Source organism: Ictidomys tridecemlineatus, chromosome 6 (assembly GCF_052094955.1).
Source record: "Ictidomys tridecemlineatus isolate mIctTri1 chromosome 6, mIctTri1.hap1, whole genome shotgun sequence".
NCBI classification, from domain to species: domain Eukaryota; kingdom Metazoa; phylum Chordata; class Mammalia; order Rodentia; family Sciuridae; genus Ictidomys; species Ictidomys tridecemlineatus.
The window spans coordinates 20,622,229-20,634,694 of NC_135482.1; the positions used below are offsets into that span (position 1 = coordinate 20,622,229).

The 12,466-nt window shown below is 42.4% G+C and overlaps 1 protein-coding gene across 11 annotated transcripts in view; it reads left to right on the top strand.

Moving 5' to 3' along the window:
• The window catches only part of Anks1b (ankyrin repeat and sterile alpha motif domain containing 1B), a 1,051,626-nt gene that overhangs the window by 1,014,527 nt on the left and 24,633 nt on the right, over positions 1-12,466 (top strand). For all 11 annotated transcript variants that reach the window (XM_040279646.2, XM_021724494.3, XM_021724496.3 and 8 more), the window contains 2 exons: positions 6,978-6,989; positions 7,907-7,993. In XM_040279646.2, the coding sequence (XP_040135580.1) occupies positions 6,978-6,989; positions 7,907-7,993 (99 nt within the window). The remainder of the gene's footprint in view (positions 1-6,977; positions 6,990-7,906; positions 7,994-12,466) is intronic.

Sequence of the window (12,466 nt, forward strand, 5' to 3'; positions counted from 1 at the left end):
TTTCCCTGGTTGGTCACTGGATCATTACCCTTTTTCTCAAATGGTAGCCAACATTCTGGGTGCCATACCTTTTCCTGCTGGGTCAAAGGGTAAATGCTTCTTGAAACTCTGGATACTATTGCAAAATTGCCTCCTGGAACACTTGCCTGCTGTCTGTTCCTGTTACATGGACCTGTTACATACACTTCCAGAAGCAGTGCATGAACTCACGTTGGTGTTTGCAAGTCCCGTCTCTCAGCAACGTGTGCTTAATATCTTGGATATGCTCCTAGTCAAGGGAGAAGTGGGGAACTTTTATGAGAAACCATCCATCTTTGGCATGATGCCTGCTCTTATCAACATCTATTCTGGCTGTAACTCTACAATCTGTTTTTATGATTTCTTCTCTTTATTTTATGTGAAGAGTGTTTTCTGCTTTCACAGTCCCTGAGAAACTAGGAAAGGATTAAATAATTCTTGTTAATTGCTCTCAAGACCAAGAGCTGTAGCTAAATGCTAATGAAGGATTTTTGGAAATCACTTGTCAAGTGGAGAAAGCCTATTTTGATAAACTGGCTTCTCTCTGGATTAATGTAGAACGTGGTACAACTGAGTTTACATGCATAGCAGCAGAGGACAGTTCTGACAGCGACTTTCAATCAAACTGATCAACTGCATTTTTAGAGCAGTAGTTCTTAAAGTGTGGGCCCCAGACATGCAGTGTCAGCAGCATCTGGAGATTTGTTAGAATTGCAGATTCTTAGACCCCACCTGCAGATTCCTGAGGCTGAAAGTGGGAGTAGGGCCCAACAATCTGTCATTCACCAAGTCCTCTTGGATTGAAAGTTTGAGAGCTAAGGTGGGGTCTTCCACTGGGCACTCCGCTAAATCTGCTGTGTGGGCATGCTGATCTGGGTGGACACATCCTGTCCTTCTGTCTGTAAACCAGCTAGAAGGAACAGAGACAGAGGACACCACTTTGGGCTATGCCAAATTTCAACCAGAATTTGTGAGTTATACAGACTGGAGATGCATTCTAACTGGCCATTTGCCTGCTGTCTATCCCTGTTACATGGACTTGGCTCTTGGCACCAGAGTTCTTATGACCAGAAAAACCCTTGAGAAGTCATTCAGCCTCATTTCCCAAATGAAGCCCACCCTTTGATCTTTAGTGACAGAGGTGACCCCACACTATTTTTAAAGTCATCCCAAGGAGAAGCATTGCAATGGCCCCTAATAATCATTCTGCCCTGCCAGGAAGCTCTCCCCTTTTCTCAAGGCCTGCAGTTGCTTTCTGGTTGCAGAAATGAAGACCTAACCCTCCTCCCCTCAAGGCTGAAAAATCCCAGGATCCTCACAGCTTTCTCCACGCCATAGGAGCCTCTTGCTAACCTTGCGCTCACACCTGAATGCTCCTCCACGCCCTCCAAGACTTCCTTTCTCACTCTGGGCACCAAGGCTCTCTGAAAAGTTTGTTAAGGCTCCAGGTCTGCAGAGGTGGTTCTTCTTCATAGCACCAGCTACATCCTCAACACTGAGATCAGCTCCTTGGCTTGTTTCTTTAACAGGCATGGATTTCAACAGCCATGAGATTGAAACCCTGTGAGCTGCTACATTCAGCCATTTTTTTTACTTGAAAAAATGACTTCATAGGGTCCAACAGAAGATTGCCAGCTAGCGATTGTGGGGGAGACAGATCAAGAAAGGTGTGGGTGGTCCTCAAGGATCTCCCGGTGTCATGAGGGAAGCAGAGGCCCCAAGACCCAGGAAAGTAGACACAAGGAAGTGGCAAAGGTGGGGACACAAGAAGAAAGCCATCCTAGGATGCCCTTCCCCAGAAATTGAACTTCACACTGAGTTTCCAAGGGTAGGAGTTCATTTCAAATGGCTGCTTTGTAGTGGGCTCTTTATGCTTTATAACCCCACAACCTAGCTAGCTGCATACAAAATCCCCATAGTACTGCTGGTTTTCTGTATTTTGTAAGCATTTTAAAGTCACTGAAGGCTACCGAACGTAATTGTTTAATCTTAATTTACTTGCTGAAGCTGAATGTGATAATTAAGGTTTGTAACTAACTAAGGAAAATATTATATGGCTTTAAATTAATAGTTATTACTCAGCACTGAATGAATATTCAACTAGAAAGCATTCTCAGGGTAGCCATGAAAAATCTCTTCCCCAGTCTGCTTCAGAAAACTGGTTGGGGGCTTCTGACCGGGGACTGCCTCACTCTTAGACTCCCCAACTCTGCTGCCGGCAGGGCACAAATGATTCTTACTGGGACCATGAGTACTTCAGACTCACACCCAGCACAACAGCTCCCAGTTGAAGTGCTCCCTGTTGTAAACTATTCTGCTCTCATTCATGTTCTAGAAAAGCTGTGCTCTGAAGTCAGAGCACATGCATTCGTAGAAGGATATTCCCATATTGTTGATTCTGCATTCAAAAATGAGAAATCAGACTGGGCGCAGTGGTGCAGACATAACCCCAGTAACTGAGGAGGCTGAGGCAGGAGAATTGCAAATTTGAGGCCAGCTTCAGCAACTTAAGAATGACCTAAGTGACTTAGTGAGAGCCTTTCTTAAAATAAAAAGGGGGGTGGGGAAGGGGTGTGGATGTAGCTCAGTGTTAAAGCACCCCTGGGTTCAATCTCCAGTACCAGAGAGAAGAAGAAGAAAAGAAAATGAGAAACCAGGGCTGGAGTGTAGATTACCTGGCACGCAGGAAGCCTTGAGTCTGATCCCCATAGCAATAAAATAGAAATAATGTGAGAAACTACATTTGGCATTCCATATCATGGGCTCTGTATCCTCCAATGCAGCTAACCAAAGAGAGAAAATATTTTGGAAAAAATATTGTGCGGGTACTGTATAGGTACCCTTTCTTTCTTGTCATAACCCCCTAAAGAATACAGTAATATAGATTGTATTAGGTATTATATGTAATTCAGAGTTGATTTAAAATAACTGAGAACATGTGCTTAGATTCTATGCACACATAGGCCATTTTAAATAATAGACTTGAGCACCCAGAGATTTTGGTATCGAGGGGTGTCCTAGAACCAATCCCCCATGATACTAAAGGACAACTGTTCTTATTTTCAGGACATGTTTTAAAGCTAAAATAAAAGCATCAAGGATGATTTCTGACCTGATACCAAACAACTCCTGATTTATAATTAAAAAGGAAAAAAAGAAAAATCATTACTTCTTTTTCTTGGTGAATCTAAAAATCTTTTCTTTAAAAAAAAATGCTTGATTGTTCAATTACTTGTTAAGAATATTTCAGGTGGCCACCTCCAGTTATGAAATTATGATTCAGTTCTATTCAATGATAAAAGCCCAAGTACTAAATATAAGGCTGCTCTTGAATTTTATTTTAGATTCCAGAGATGTAACATCTCTACATAGCTAAATATTATTTCTTTTGGAACAATAAAAGGATATTAATCTTAACTTGGGAAATTATGAGCAAAACATAATAGATTGCCAGTATCACACTTTTTGCAGGAGAGTAAGAAAAGATGCACGCTAGGCCTTACCCATGAGAATTCAGCTGCTAAGGTCCTCAGAGCCCTTCATCACAGATTAGCCCTTTCCATACGGCTAACACCAAACAGGAGGAAATTTGAAGACTGAGAAACCTCAGAAATTCCACAAAAAGCCTGGGGTAGAAAAAAGCCACCAGAAACCAAAGCCAACCAGAAGATAAACCTTCCCCTGAGCATTTTACTGGGGAAATGAGCCTGCAGAAGAGAATTATGTTTACACAAATAAATAAGGCTTGAATTTTAAACATACACTAATGGGCGTGCGAATTGTGCAGAGCGTGCAGGTTGGTCCTCAAAGCCCGTGTTGCCGAAAGAGCAGGGGCTTTGTCCAGTGAAGGAGGCACTTTCAATCTGGGAAAGGAGAAAATGGTGACAGCAAGACGGGAGAGCAAACGGAGAAGGTGGAGCTTAGACACGTGGTGGGACTGAAGCCCTGCACTCTCTTCCACGCCTGGAACATCATCTTTAAGTGAAATGGATGCTTATTTCAATTTTTTTTTTTTGGCCTCCCTGAAAACTCAGTATACATTGTTTTCTTTTTACGAATATTCATCTTTCATTAAAATTAAGTACAAAAAGGCATCTGAAGTCAAGGTGCTCCATCAGAAAACCCCCTAAACAGAGGTTGGATCGTTATCTCTGGTAGAAAGTATAATTGCTTGCTGGGGGGCTCATCCCCTTGTCAAGGGGTGCAGTGGGGAGCGTAGCACAGTTTGGGCTCCAGATTGGAATGTGCAGCCACCCCCAGTGCTGTCATTCACAGAGGCCTGTGCACAGCCCTTGTCATTGACACCCCAGTTAAGAGAACAAGGATTCTTGGAACCCATAAAAGAAAAAGAAATGCCCTCCTTTATCTTCCCTGTGTTTTGTTCTCTGTTTGCCTCTGAAGCAGGAGCCTGAATCCTGACGGATCACCACTGACGCACTCGGGTCAGCTGAAGGGCGTGGAGTTGTGACCCTCTGTTGTCTCATCTCTTGGCTCCCTTTCAGCCCGTGTTCTCTTCTCTATCTGCTGCCCTTGTTCTCCTGAAGCTACTTTTCCATGTTGTTAAAGCCAAGGATTTAAACCCCAAACCCTCTAAACCCAAAAAAGTGTCGCAGCTCCCGTGTGTGCCAGCCTCTGCTCTAAGACCAGGTTTTGAGTCTCGTAAGTCCTCTGGGCATCGGGCACTGCACCTACCTCCTAACCATTCCCCTCCTTCGCTTCTCTGATATGTCTGTGGGCTTCTTCCAACTAACTCCCTTTTGGATTCCTTCATTGGCTCTTATGAATCAATCTTCCCCAGAGGTGAGGTCCTTAGCCCTGTTCCTGTTCCCTCCTTGAGCCACCTTGCCTGCTCCCATCTCCTCAGCCACCCTCTCTGTGGATGGACTTCCAGATCTGATCCTCACCTCTAATTTCCTGTGTGACATCTGCACCCGAGATCACACAGAGCACACGCAGGAGCGATTCCCCTTGTGTCTGTGCAAAGCACGTCCCCTGCCCCCAGTACTCCACCTCAGTCACCAATGGCTTCTTCGCCGGTGACCCACTCCCACTCACTCACTGGGGCTCCTCCAGTTCTCCACTACCTTCACTTCAGCCAGGCTTGGGCTCCTCTGGAGTTGCACAACAATGTCTTGCCTGCCTGTGTCTAGGCTACAGCGCATCTTCCACGCAACCACTATTTTTTCTGCAACACAAACTTGGTTGTGTCCCCCCCTATTTAGGACTTCCAGGGGACTCTAAATTGACAAGAGTAAATCACAACCTTCCAAACCTACTGTGTCCCCCTCATTTCCCATCAGTTACATAAACTCACAACATTCTTTATTACGTGTGTGTGTGTGTGTGTGTGTGTGTGTGTGTTGACTCTGCTGCTGTAACAGACCTTTTTTGTCTTCTTGTCTTCTTGGGAAATTCCTATTCGTCCTTTAAGAGTCAGCTTAATCACTCCTAGCAGGCATTCAGGTTTGTTGAATGAATGAATGATTAAAGACTGGCTTCAGTCTCGCATGCAAAGTGAGATTCTCCCCATTCACTTCTCGGGAGGCGCTCTGTTCATATCCTTGTTGTTGCATGTATCATCATTTCGTCGTAGCTGTTCTTCATATCTGACCAGAACAGGAATGACCTTGTGTGGCTCGTGCGTGTGCTGCCCTTTCCACTCCTTCTCTCAAGGTGGATGTCATGCCCAGCTATCTTTCCCACTGAGCCTAGTTGCAGCTAGAATCCTTCTCAACATAGCACTCAGGCAGCTTCTTTGAGCAGAGTAAGATTTGCACCCTCTAACACCCCCTGCAATAGATGGAGCTTTTCCAGTGAGGAACACAGTGGGCTGCCCCCAAATAATCAGTGAATTGCTAAAAAACTAACAAATGGGTTTTTCTTAATATTAAATAATATATTGGTAATTTAATCTTAATGTTGGCTACATATTGTTTCATGCCACAGATAAATCTGTTCAGGAGAATGTATTCATGGCAAGAGATGAGTGAGGTGATTTTCTGGAATCCATTGTTCCACTTTGCAGAAAGTTCTTTACACACACATTCATTTAACCAAACTATGACCTGTGCATCCCACCCCTCTCTATCTACAGAATCTAGTCACTGATTTGCCTTAAAACTAGCATACAGTATGTTATTTCTGCTAGCCTTGCCTTTGATTTGCCTTGCACATTTTTCAGAAGTGATTGGGAAAAGCATTAAAAAGATGAAAGTATGTAACCTTATATTCCATTTTCATAATATTTCTTTTTGGAAATTGCAAAAGAAGATTGGCAAGTCTAGGTAATTTGAAAACTAGTTAAAAACACTATAAGAGAGCTTCCTTTTTCCATATTGTATGAAACAGTAAATATCAAATAACAATACTCTTAATAAATTTTTGTCTTTGAAACAGGTTTGGTAACCCTCAGAAAGACAGGTCAAAACAAACAGGACAATTTTGAAAGACCCTTTCCAAAGGTCAAGCAGAAGATACAATATAATTATCATTATCAAGTTCAATGTGTTTCATTCACTGTTTAATTAAAAGCCTTCTTTAGATCCGGTTGCATTTGAGAAATTAAAAATGGAACATTGTTTGATATAAATGAAGAAATCAAGAAAGTTTATATTTTACCCTTGATTCCCTTAATATTTACGTACAACAGCTGTTGTCGAAAGCACAAAGCAGAAGATTCTTGCGTGTCATTCCTAAGACTGTGCAATACAGTAAAGAGTATTGAGAAAACAAAAAAAGAAAAGAAGAAACGGGCCTGCAAAAGCCTGCAGCAATTTCTAAAATAACAATTTAACCAAATCTGCATGTATCTTGAAACCTGTTCTCCTTTTGTAGCATCCTTTAATTTTTAATGAGTTTATGCTGTTGGTGAATTGTTGAGATGATTTCCTCTCTCTCACCTTTTCATGTGTTTTCTCTCCTATTCTGTTCCCACCTGTCTTATCTGGAAACTCCATCAGGCTAACTGTCAGGTAGGTTTTTCTTGATGTTTAATGTGATTATTAAGAGTATCCATGGAGAAAAATCAAGTAAACAGTGGGTTGGTGACCAGTGATGGATGATGAGACTAAACAGAAAAGGCACACACTAAATTACAGAGAAACTTTTTGCAGATTCATAAAACTGAAGAGGCTGCAAACCCTAAGCACATTAAGCCAGTGTGAACATCTATCATGAGAACTTAGCCTCAGGGAATACAGCCGCTCTCCATGATTAAGTAGGTTACCTGGACTGTCCAGCATTTGGCTATGACTCAAAATACAGACTGCTCCTGAGGATTTAGTTGTTACACAGCAGTTTCATATCCTTCGTGGTCACACGTGATTCTACTATAAATATAACATCAGCTTCTATGGTTTGGGCCAGATTCAAGAAAAATTCACAGTGATGTATTTTAAATTCCTGCTTTAAGTACATATCCAAACATCCCCTGTGACTTAAAGATTGTGACTAAGAAAAAGGTGGGCAGTGGTGACATATATTTTATGAATGTTAAATGCACCCTAGGAGTTAAATCTGATGTGGTTTAAGCCTTGTCAAAGGAATGGAGACAGAGCCCCTCATTTTCCCACTGGTGCCAGAGGAAAGGAATCCTCCTGCACCCACATGAAACAACGGGGCAAGCACTTTTTACATCCTCAAGTGCAAGACAGATATTTTATAAGCTCAAAGCACAGCTAAGCCCAAGAGAAGAAAGAGATAGACATTTAAATTAGAGTGTGTTTGGGGGTATACTTGATATGAGTGTGTGTGTGTGTGTGTGTGCGCGTGCGCGCGTGCATGTGTTGTTTTTAACTTGAGTTCATTTTTATCTTTTGAGAGGAAAAATTATGTGCTTCAGTTGCCATGCAACAACACAGCTCTAACAGCTTTCTAATTTTAATTTCAGAAGTCTACAGAGCAAATGAAGAAGGTCCCTACTATTATTCTTTCAGTCTCATATAAAGGAGTCAAATTTATTGATGCAACAAATAAGGTAGGCACCACACCTCTCTTGGATTTAAACACCAGGTATAGTCCTGAGTATGTGATCTAAAATCCCATTTGAGTCACTCCTCATCCCCCACCTTCATGCTTCCTGCTCATACCTGGAAATTCTCTCTCTCTCTCTCTCTCTCTCTCTCTCTCTCTCTCTCTCTCTCTCTCTCTCTCTCTCTCTGTCTCTATCTATCTATCTATCTATCTGTCTGTCTCATTCTTATATATGAAATACACACACACACACACACACACACACACACACACACACACACATATCTCATCCATGAAGGAAAATCAAGTAAACAGTCTATTGGTGGCCAGTGATGGATGATGAGACTAAACAGAATATAAATATTACAGAAAGGCTTGTTTTATTTCAGGGTCTTGATCTTGTACATATTTTGCTTTTATCTTTTTATGATGTCTTCTCTAACAGACCATGGCTGACCCCTTACCTGGCATGTTCCTTGGTAGCTAGAGAACATTAAAACGGGGAGGGTGGGGGGAATCACTTAAAAGAAACAATGTCATCTTTCCTCCATGAAAAGAAAGATTACTAATCCGAGGGCTGGTACATCTCTGTGGAGATATCTATGTCCTTTCCTTTGGTACACAGAATGAATACCTGACACAGGAATGCACATTCTTCCACCTTTTGTATTCTGTAACTACTTTTTTTTAATTTTATTTTTTTTATTGGTTGTTCACAACATTACAAAGCTCTTGACATATCATATTTCATACATTAGATTGAAGTGGGTTATGAACTCCCAATTTTTACCCCAAATGCAGATTGCAGAATCACATTGGTTACACATCCACATTTTTACATAATGCCCTATTAGTAACTGTTGTATTCTGCTACCTTCCCTATCCCCTACTATCCCCCCTCCCCTCCCCTCCCATCTTCTCTCTCTACCCCATCTACTATAATTCATTTCTCTCCTTGTTTATTTTCCCATTCCCCTCACAACCTCTTATATGTTATTTTGTATAGCAATGAGGGTCTCCCTTCATTTCCATGCAATTTCCCTTTTCTCTCCCTTTCCCTCCCATCTCATGTCTCTGTTTAAAGTTAATCTTTTTTTTTCCTGCTCTTCCTCCCTACTCTGTTCATAGTTGTTCTCATTATATCAAAGAAGACATTTGGTATTTGGTTTTTAGGGCTAGCTTCACTAAGCATAATCTGCTCTAGTGCCATCCATTTCCCTGCGAATTCCATGATTTTGTCATTTTTTAGTGCTGCATAGTATTCCATAGTATATAAATGCCACATTTTTTAATCCATTCATCTATTGAAGGGCATCTGGTTTGGTTCCACAGTCTAGCTATTGTGAATTGTGCTGCTATGAACATCATTGTGGCAGTATCCCTGTAGCATGCTCTTTTAAGGTCTTCAGGGAACAGTCCAAGAAGGGCAATAGCAGGGTCAAATGGTGGTTCCATTCCCAGCTTTCCCAGGAATCCCCAAACTGCTTTCCAAATTGGCCGCACCAATTTGCAGTCCCACCAGCAATGCACAAGTGTACCCTTTTCCCCACATCCTCACCAGCACTTGTTGTTGTTTGACTTCATAGTGGCTGCCAATCTTACTGGAGTGAGATGGTATCTTAGGGTGGTTTTGATTTGCATTTCTCTGACTGCTAGAGATGGTGAGCATTTTTTCATGTACTTGTTGATTGATTGTATGTCCTCCTCTGAGAAGTGTCTGTTCAGGTCCTTGGCCCATTTGTTGATTGGGTTATTTGTTATCTTATTGTCTAATTTTTTGAGTTCTTTGTATACTCTGGATATTAGGGCTCTATCTGAAGTGTGAGGAGTAAAAATTTGTTCCCAGGATGTAGGCTCCCTATTTACCTCTCTTATTGTTTCTCTTGCTGAGAAAAAACTTTTTAGTTTAAGTAACTACTTTTAATTCCCACCTCCAGAGATGGGAGAGAGTTTCAACTGTTTTGTTTTCTCAAGAGACCCTACCGGAAAAGCAACTCTGCTGTGGGAGTGGTCTGCAGTTCTGAGGTCAAGTGTGGGCAACTTGAAAAGGATTCTAGAGCTCCTTTGTGGACAAAGACCGCAGAATCCTCTGAACTTGAAAGTTTATCCCACCTGTCTTACCTCACTCTCCATAAATTCAAAGCCGACTGGCTCCTTTTCACAAAACCCTGAGTGTCCCTGGGTTTTATTTTCTCACCCTTTCTACTGAAAAAGTATAGGTAAAGGAGATGAGGTGACCACTATTGGTGGACAGCAATTCCTCTTCTGCCCTGTACACCCAGACCCCCTCCTGGACCCGCTGAGTTTTGGAGAAAAGGAATGGGAAGTCATGAAACAGACGAACTTAAACCTGGCGTTAGATACCAGGGGAAAGTTCCACGGGCAATGACCCTTTGGTGTCTATAATCCACCAGTTAGAAGTTTTCCTGATTGGTTTTCTGTACAATTATTGCATTGGCAATCAGCTAAGCCAATTGAGCTAAGCTCCTTGAGAAAGCAAGCTCAGTTTTAGAAAAATTCTGAAAGTCAGGCAGACAGCCTGTAGCACAGCATTATCACTATGGCTAACAATAGCCAAAGCATTTGAGAGCGAGCCGCCTGACGTGTGTAATGATGATGTCAGCCATGGAGTGTGTTGTCGACCGTTCCCATGTTGTCAGATTACAGTTGCAGAGACTCGAATCAGAATGATCCCAATTGATTTTTCTATTTTTCTTGGAAGCAATTTCAGTTCCCAGTACATAAAAGTATCTTATCCCTAAATTATATTCAGCTGTTTAAAAAGTTCTAAAACGTTGTGAAACACTCATTGAGGTATCATTGCTATCTTTAAACAAAGATTTTGGTGCCTAGATTTTTCCTACTAACCTGGAGAAACTGCCCACTCCATCTGCATTTGAAAAACTTAAACAGCACTATATTTTCAGTGAAAAAGTTTGACACTCTCTTAGCTGACTTAGATTCTGATGATTTCTAAACAAGGGGCATTTGCCCCGGGAAGTTCCTAGGGTCTTAAAACTGTCTTTCAGTGGTGGCACAACTGGCTGCATCTGTCCTTTCTGACCCAGTCTCCGCCATCACAGCACTGAGGGAGAGCTCTGACAGGTCTGTTGCTTTTTGCTCACCAACACATGGAGGTATGTGAAGCCAATGCTCCTGTACCTCTAGGAGACATTTCTGTCTCAATCACCAATAATTAGATGAGTTACTCATACACCACTGCTTGCCAGTGACTCCTCTTTGGAAGCATCAGCAAAGAAAGATATGCAAAAGATAATTTTATATAAACGTAGGTACAAACAAAGAAGGCCAGCATACCTTTCAAGTCCTTGCAACGTGGTCCTCGGAATATCTTTGGAATATTTTTGAAATCTGCAATGGTGAAGTGCAGGTGCCAGCAGCAGGGGGGGCCACCCTCTCTAGGACTGTATGGCAAGCAATACATGCCTGGCTCTTTCTGGAGTTTGAGGACATTCACTTCAACCAGCTAGGCAGCTAATCTCCCTGCCATGTGATAGTGGAAAGAGATTAGGGGACTCAGAGTGATAGGCCAGTGGTTGCCACGTGCGAAGTCAAAGCAGAGAGATTGTTTTTAGAAGATAGAATAGTGCAAGGCTGCACTGGAGAAATTGGAATTAGAAGGCTAAAGCATGACCACCAGCCGGGGCCGAGCTCTGCAGGGAGGAAGCGGACTGATAAACTCCAAAGTCCTGCTCCCTGTTTTTACCTCAGATTCCCCCCACTGGGAAGTGTGGTCTAGGTGGGCTGCTTTGGTCTGAAGTGAAGACTTTGTGAAAGGCAAGTATATTTGGAGATCTCATTATTATTTCAGGTGCTAGTGGCCACTAAGCCTATACAGAGGCACCCTACTATTAATAGTTGATGTGGTCCTGTTCTTCAGCAGCGCTCTCCTGACCATCCTCTCCCCACGCCCCTGGGGAGACAGAGGGGTTGTCTGCCTGCACTGGCCAGCTGGAGGACCTGAAGGCTTCCGTCCCTTGGCTGCCCTGCCATCACGCAGCCTGTGGTCGTGGAGAAGGGTTAAAACTCCCTAACTTGATGCTTCTGTGACTCCACAAGTGCCTTCCACCAACTAATTTGAAGTAGAATGGATAATTAATTATGTGTTAATTGCCCTTCCCTTCCTATTAGCCCCCATTAGACTGTGGTAAAAGACAAGTCTTCCATGGAAGTATTTCTTTCTTTTATTCTAATAAATAAATAGCTTTGGCTGAGTTCGTGGGGAAGGGTTAGGCACCTTAGTTATAAATGCATAAATGTATTGCCTAGCAACTTAAGAAACGAATCACTAATCCTGATTTAAGAGGGAAGAAGCAGAGAGTGATCTTGAAATGAAAATGGAACTTGGAATAGATTTAGTCGTAAAGCGTTTCAGAGGAATCACATCAGCCTGCTGTGGATCCACAGCCCAGAGGTAGCTCCCGCAAGGAATTGGCCTGGAGGCTGTGACTCTTTG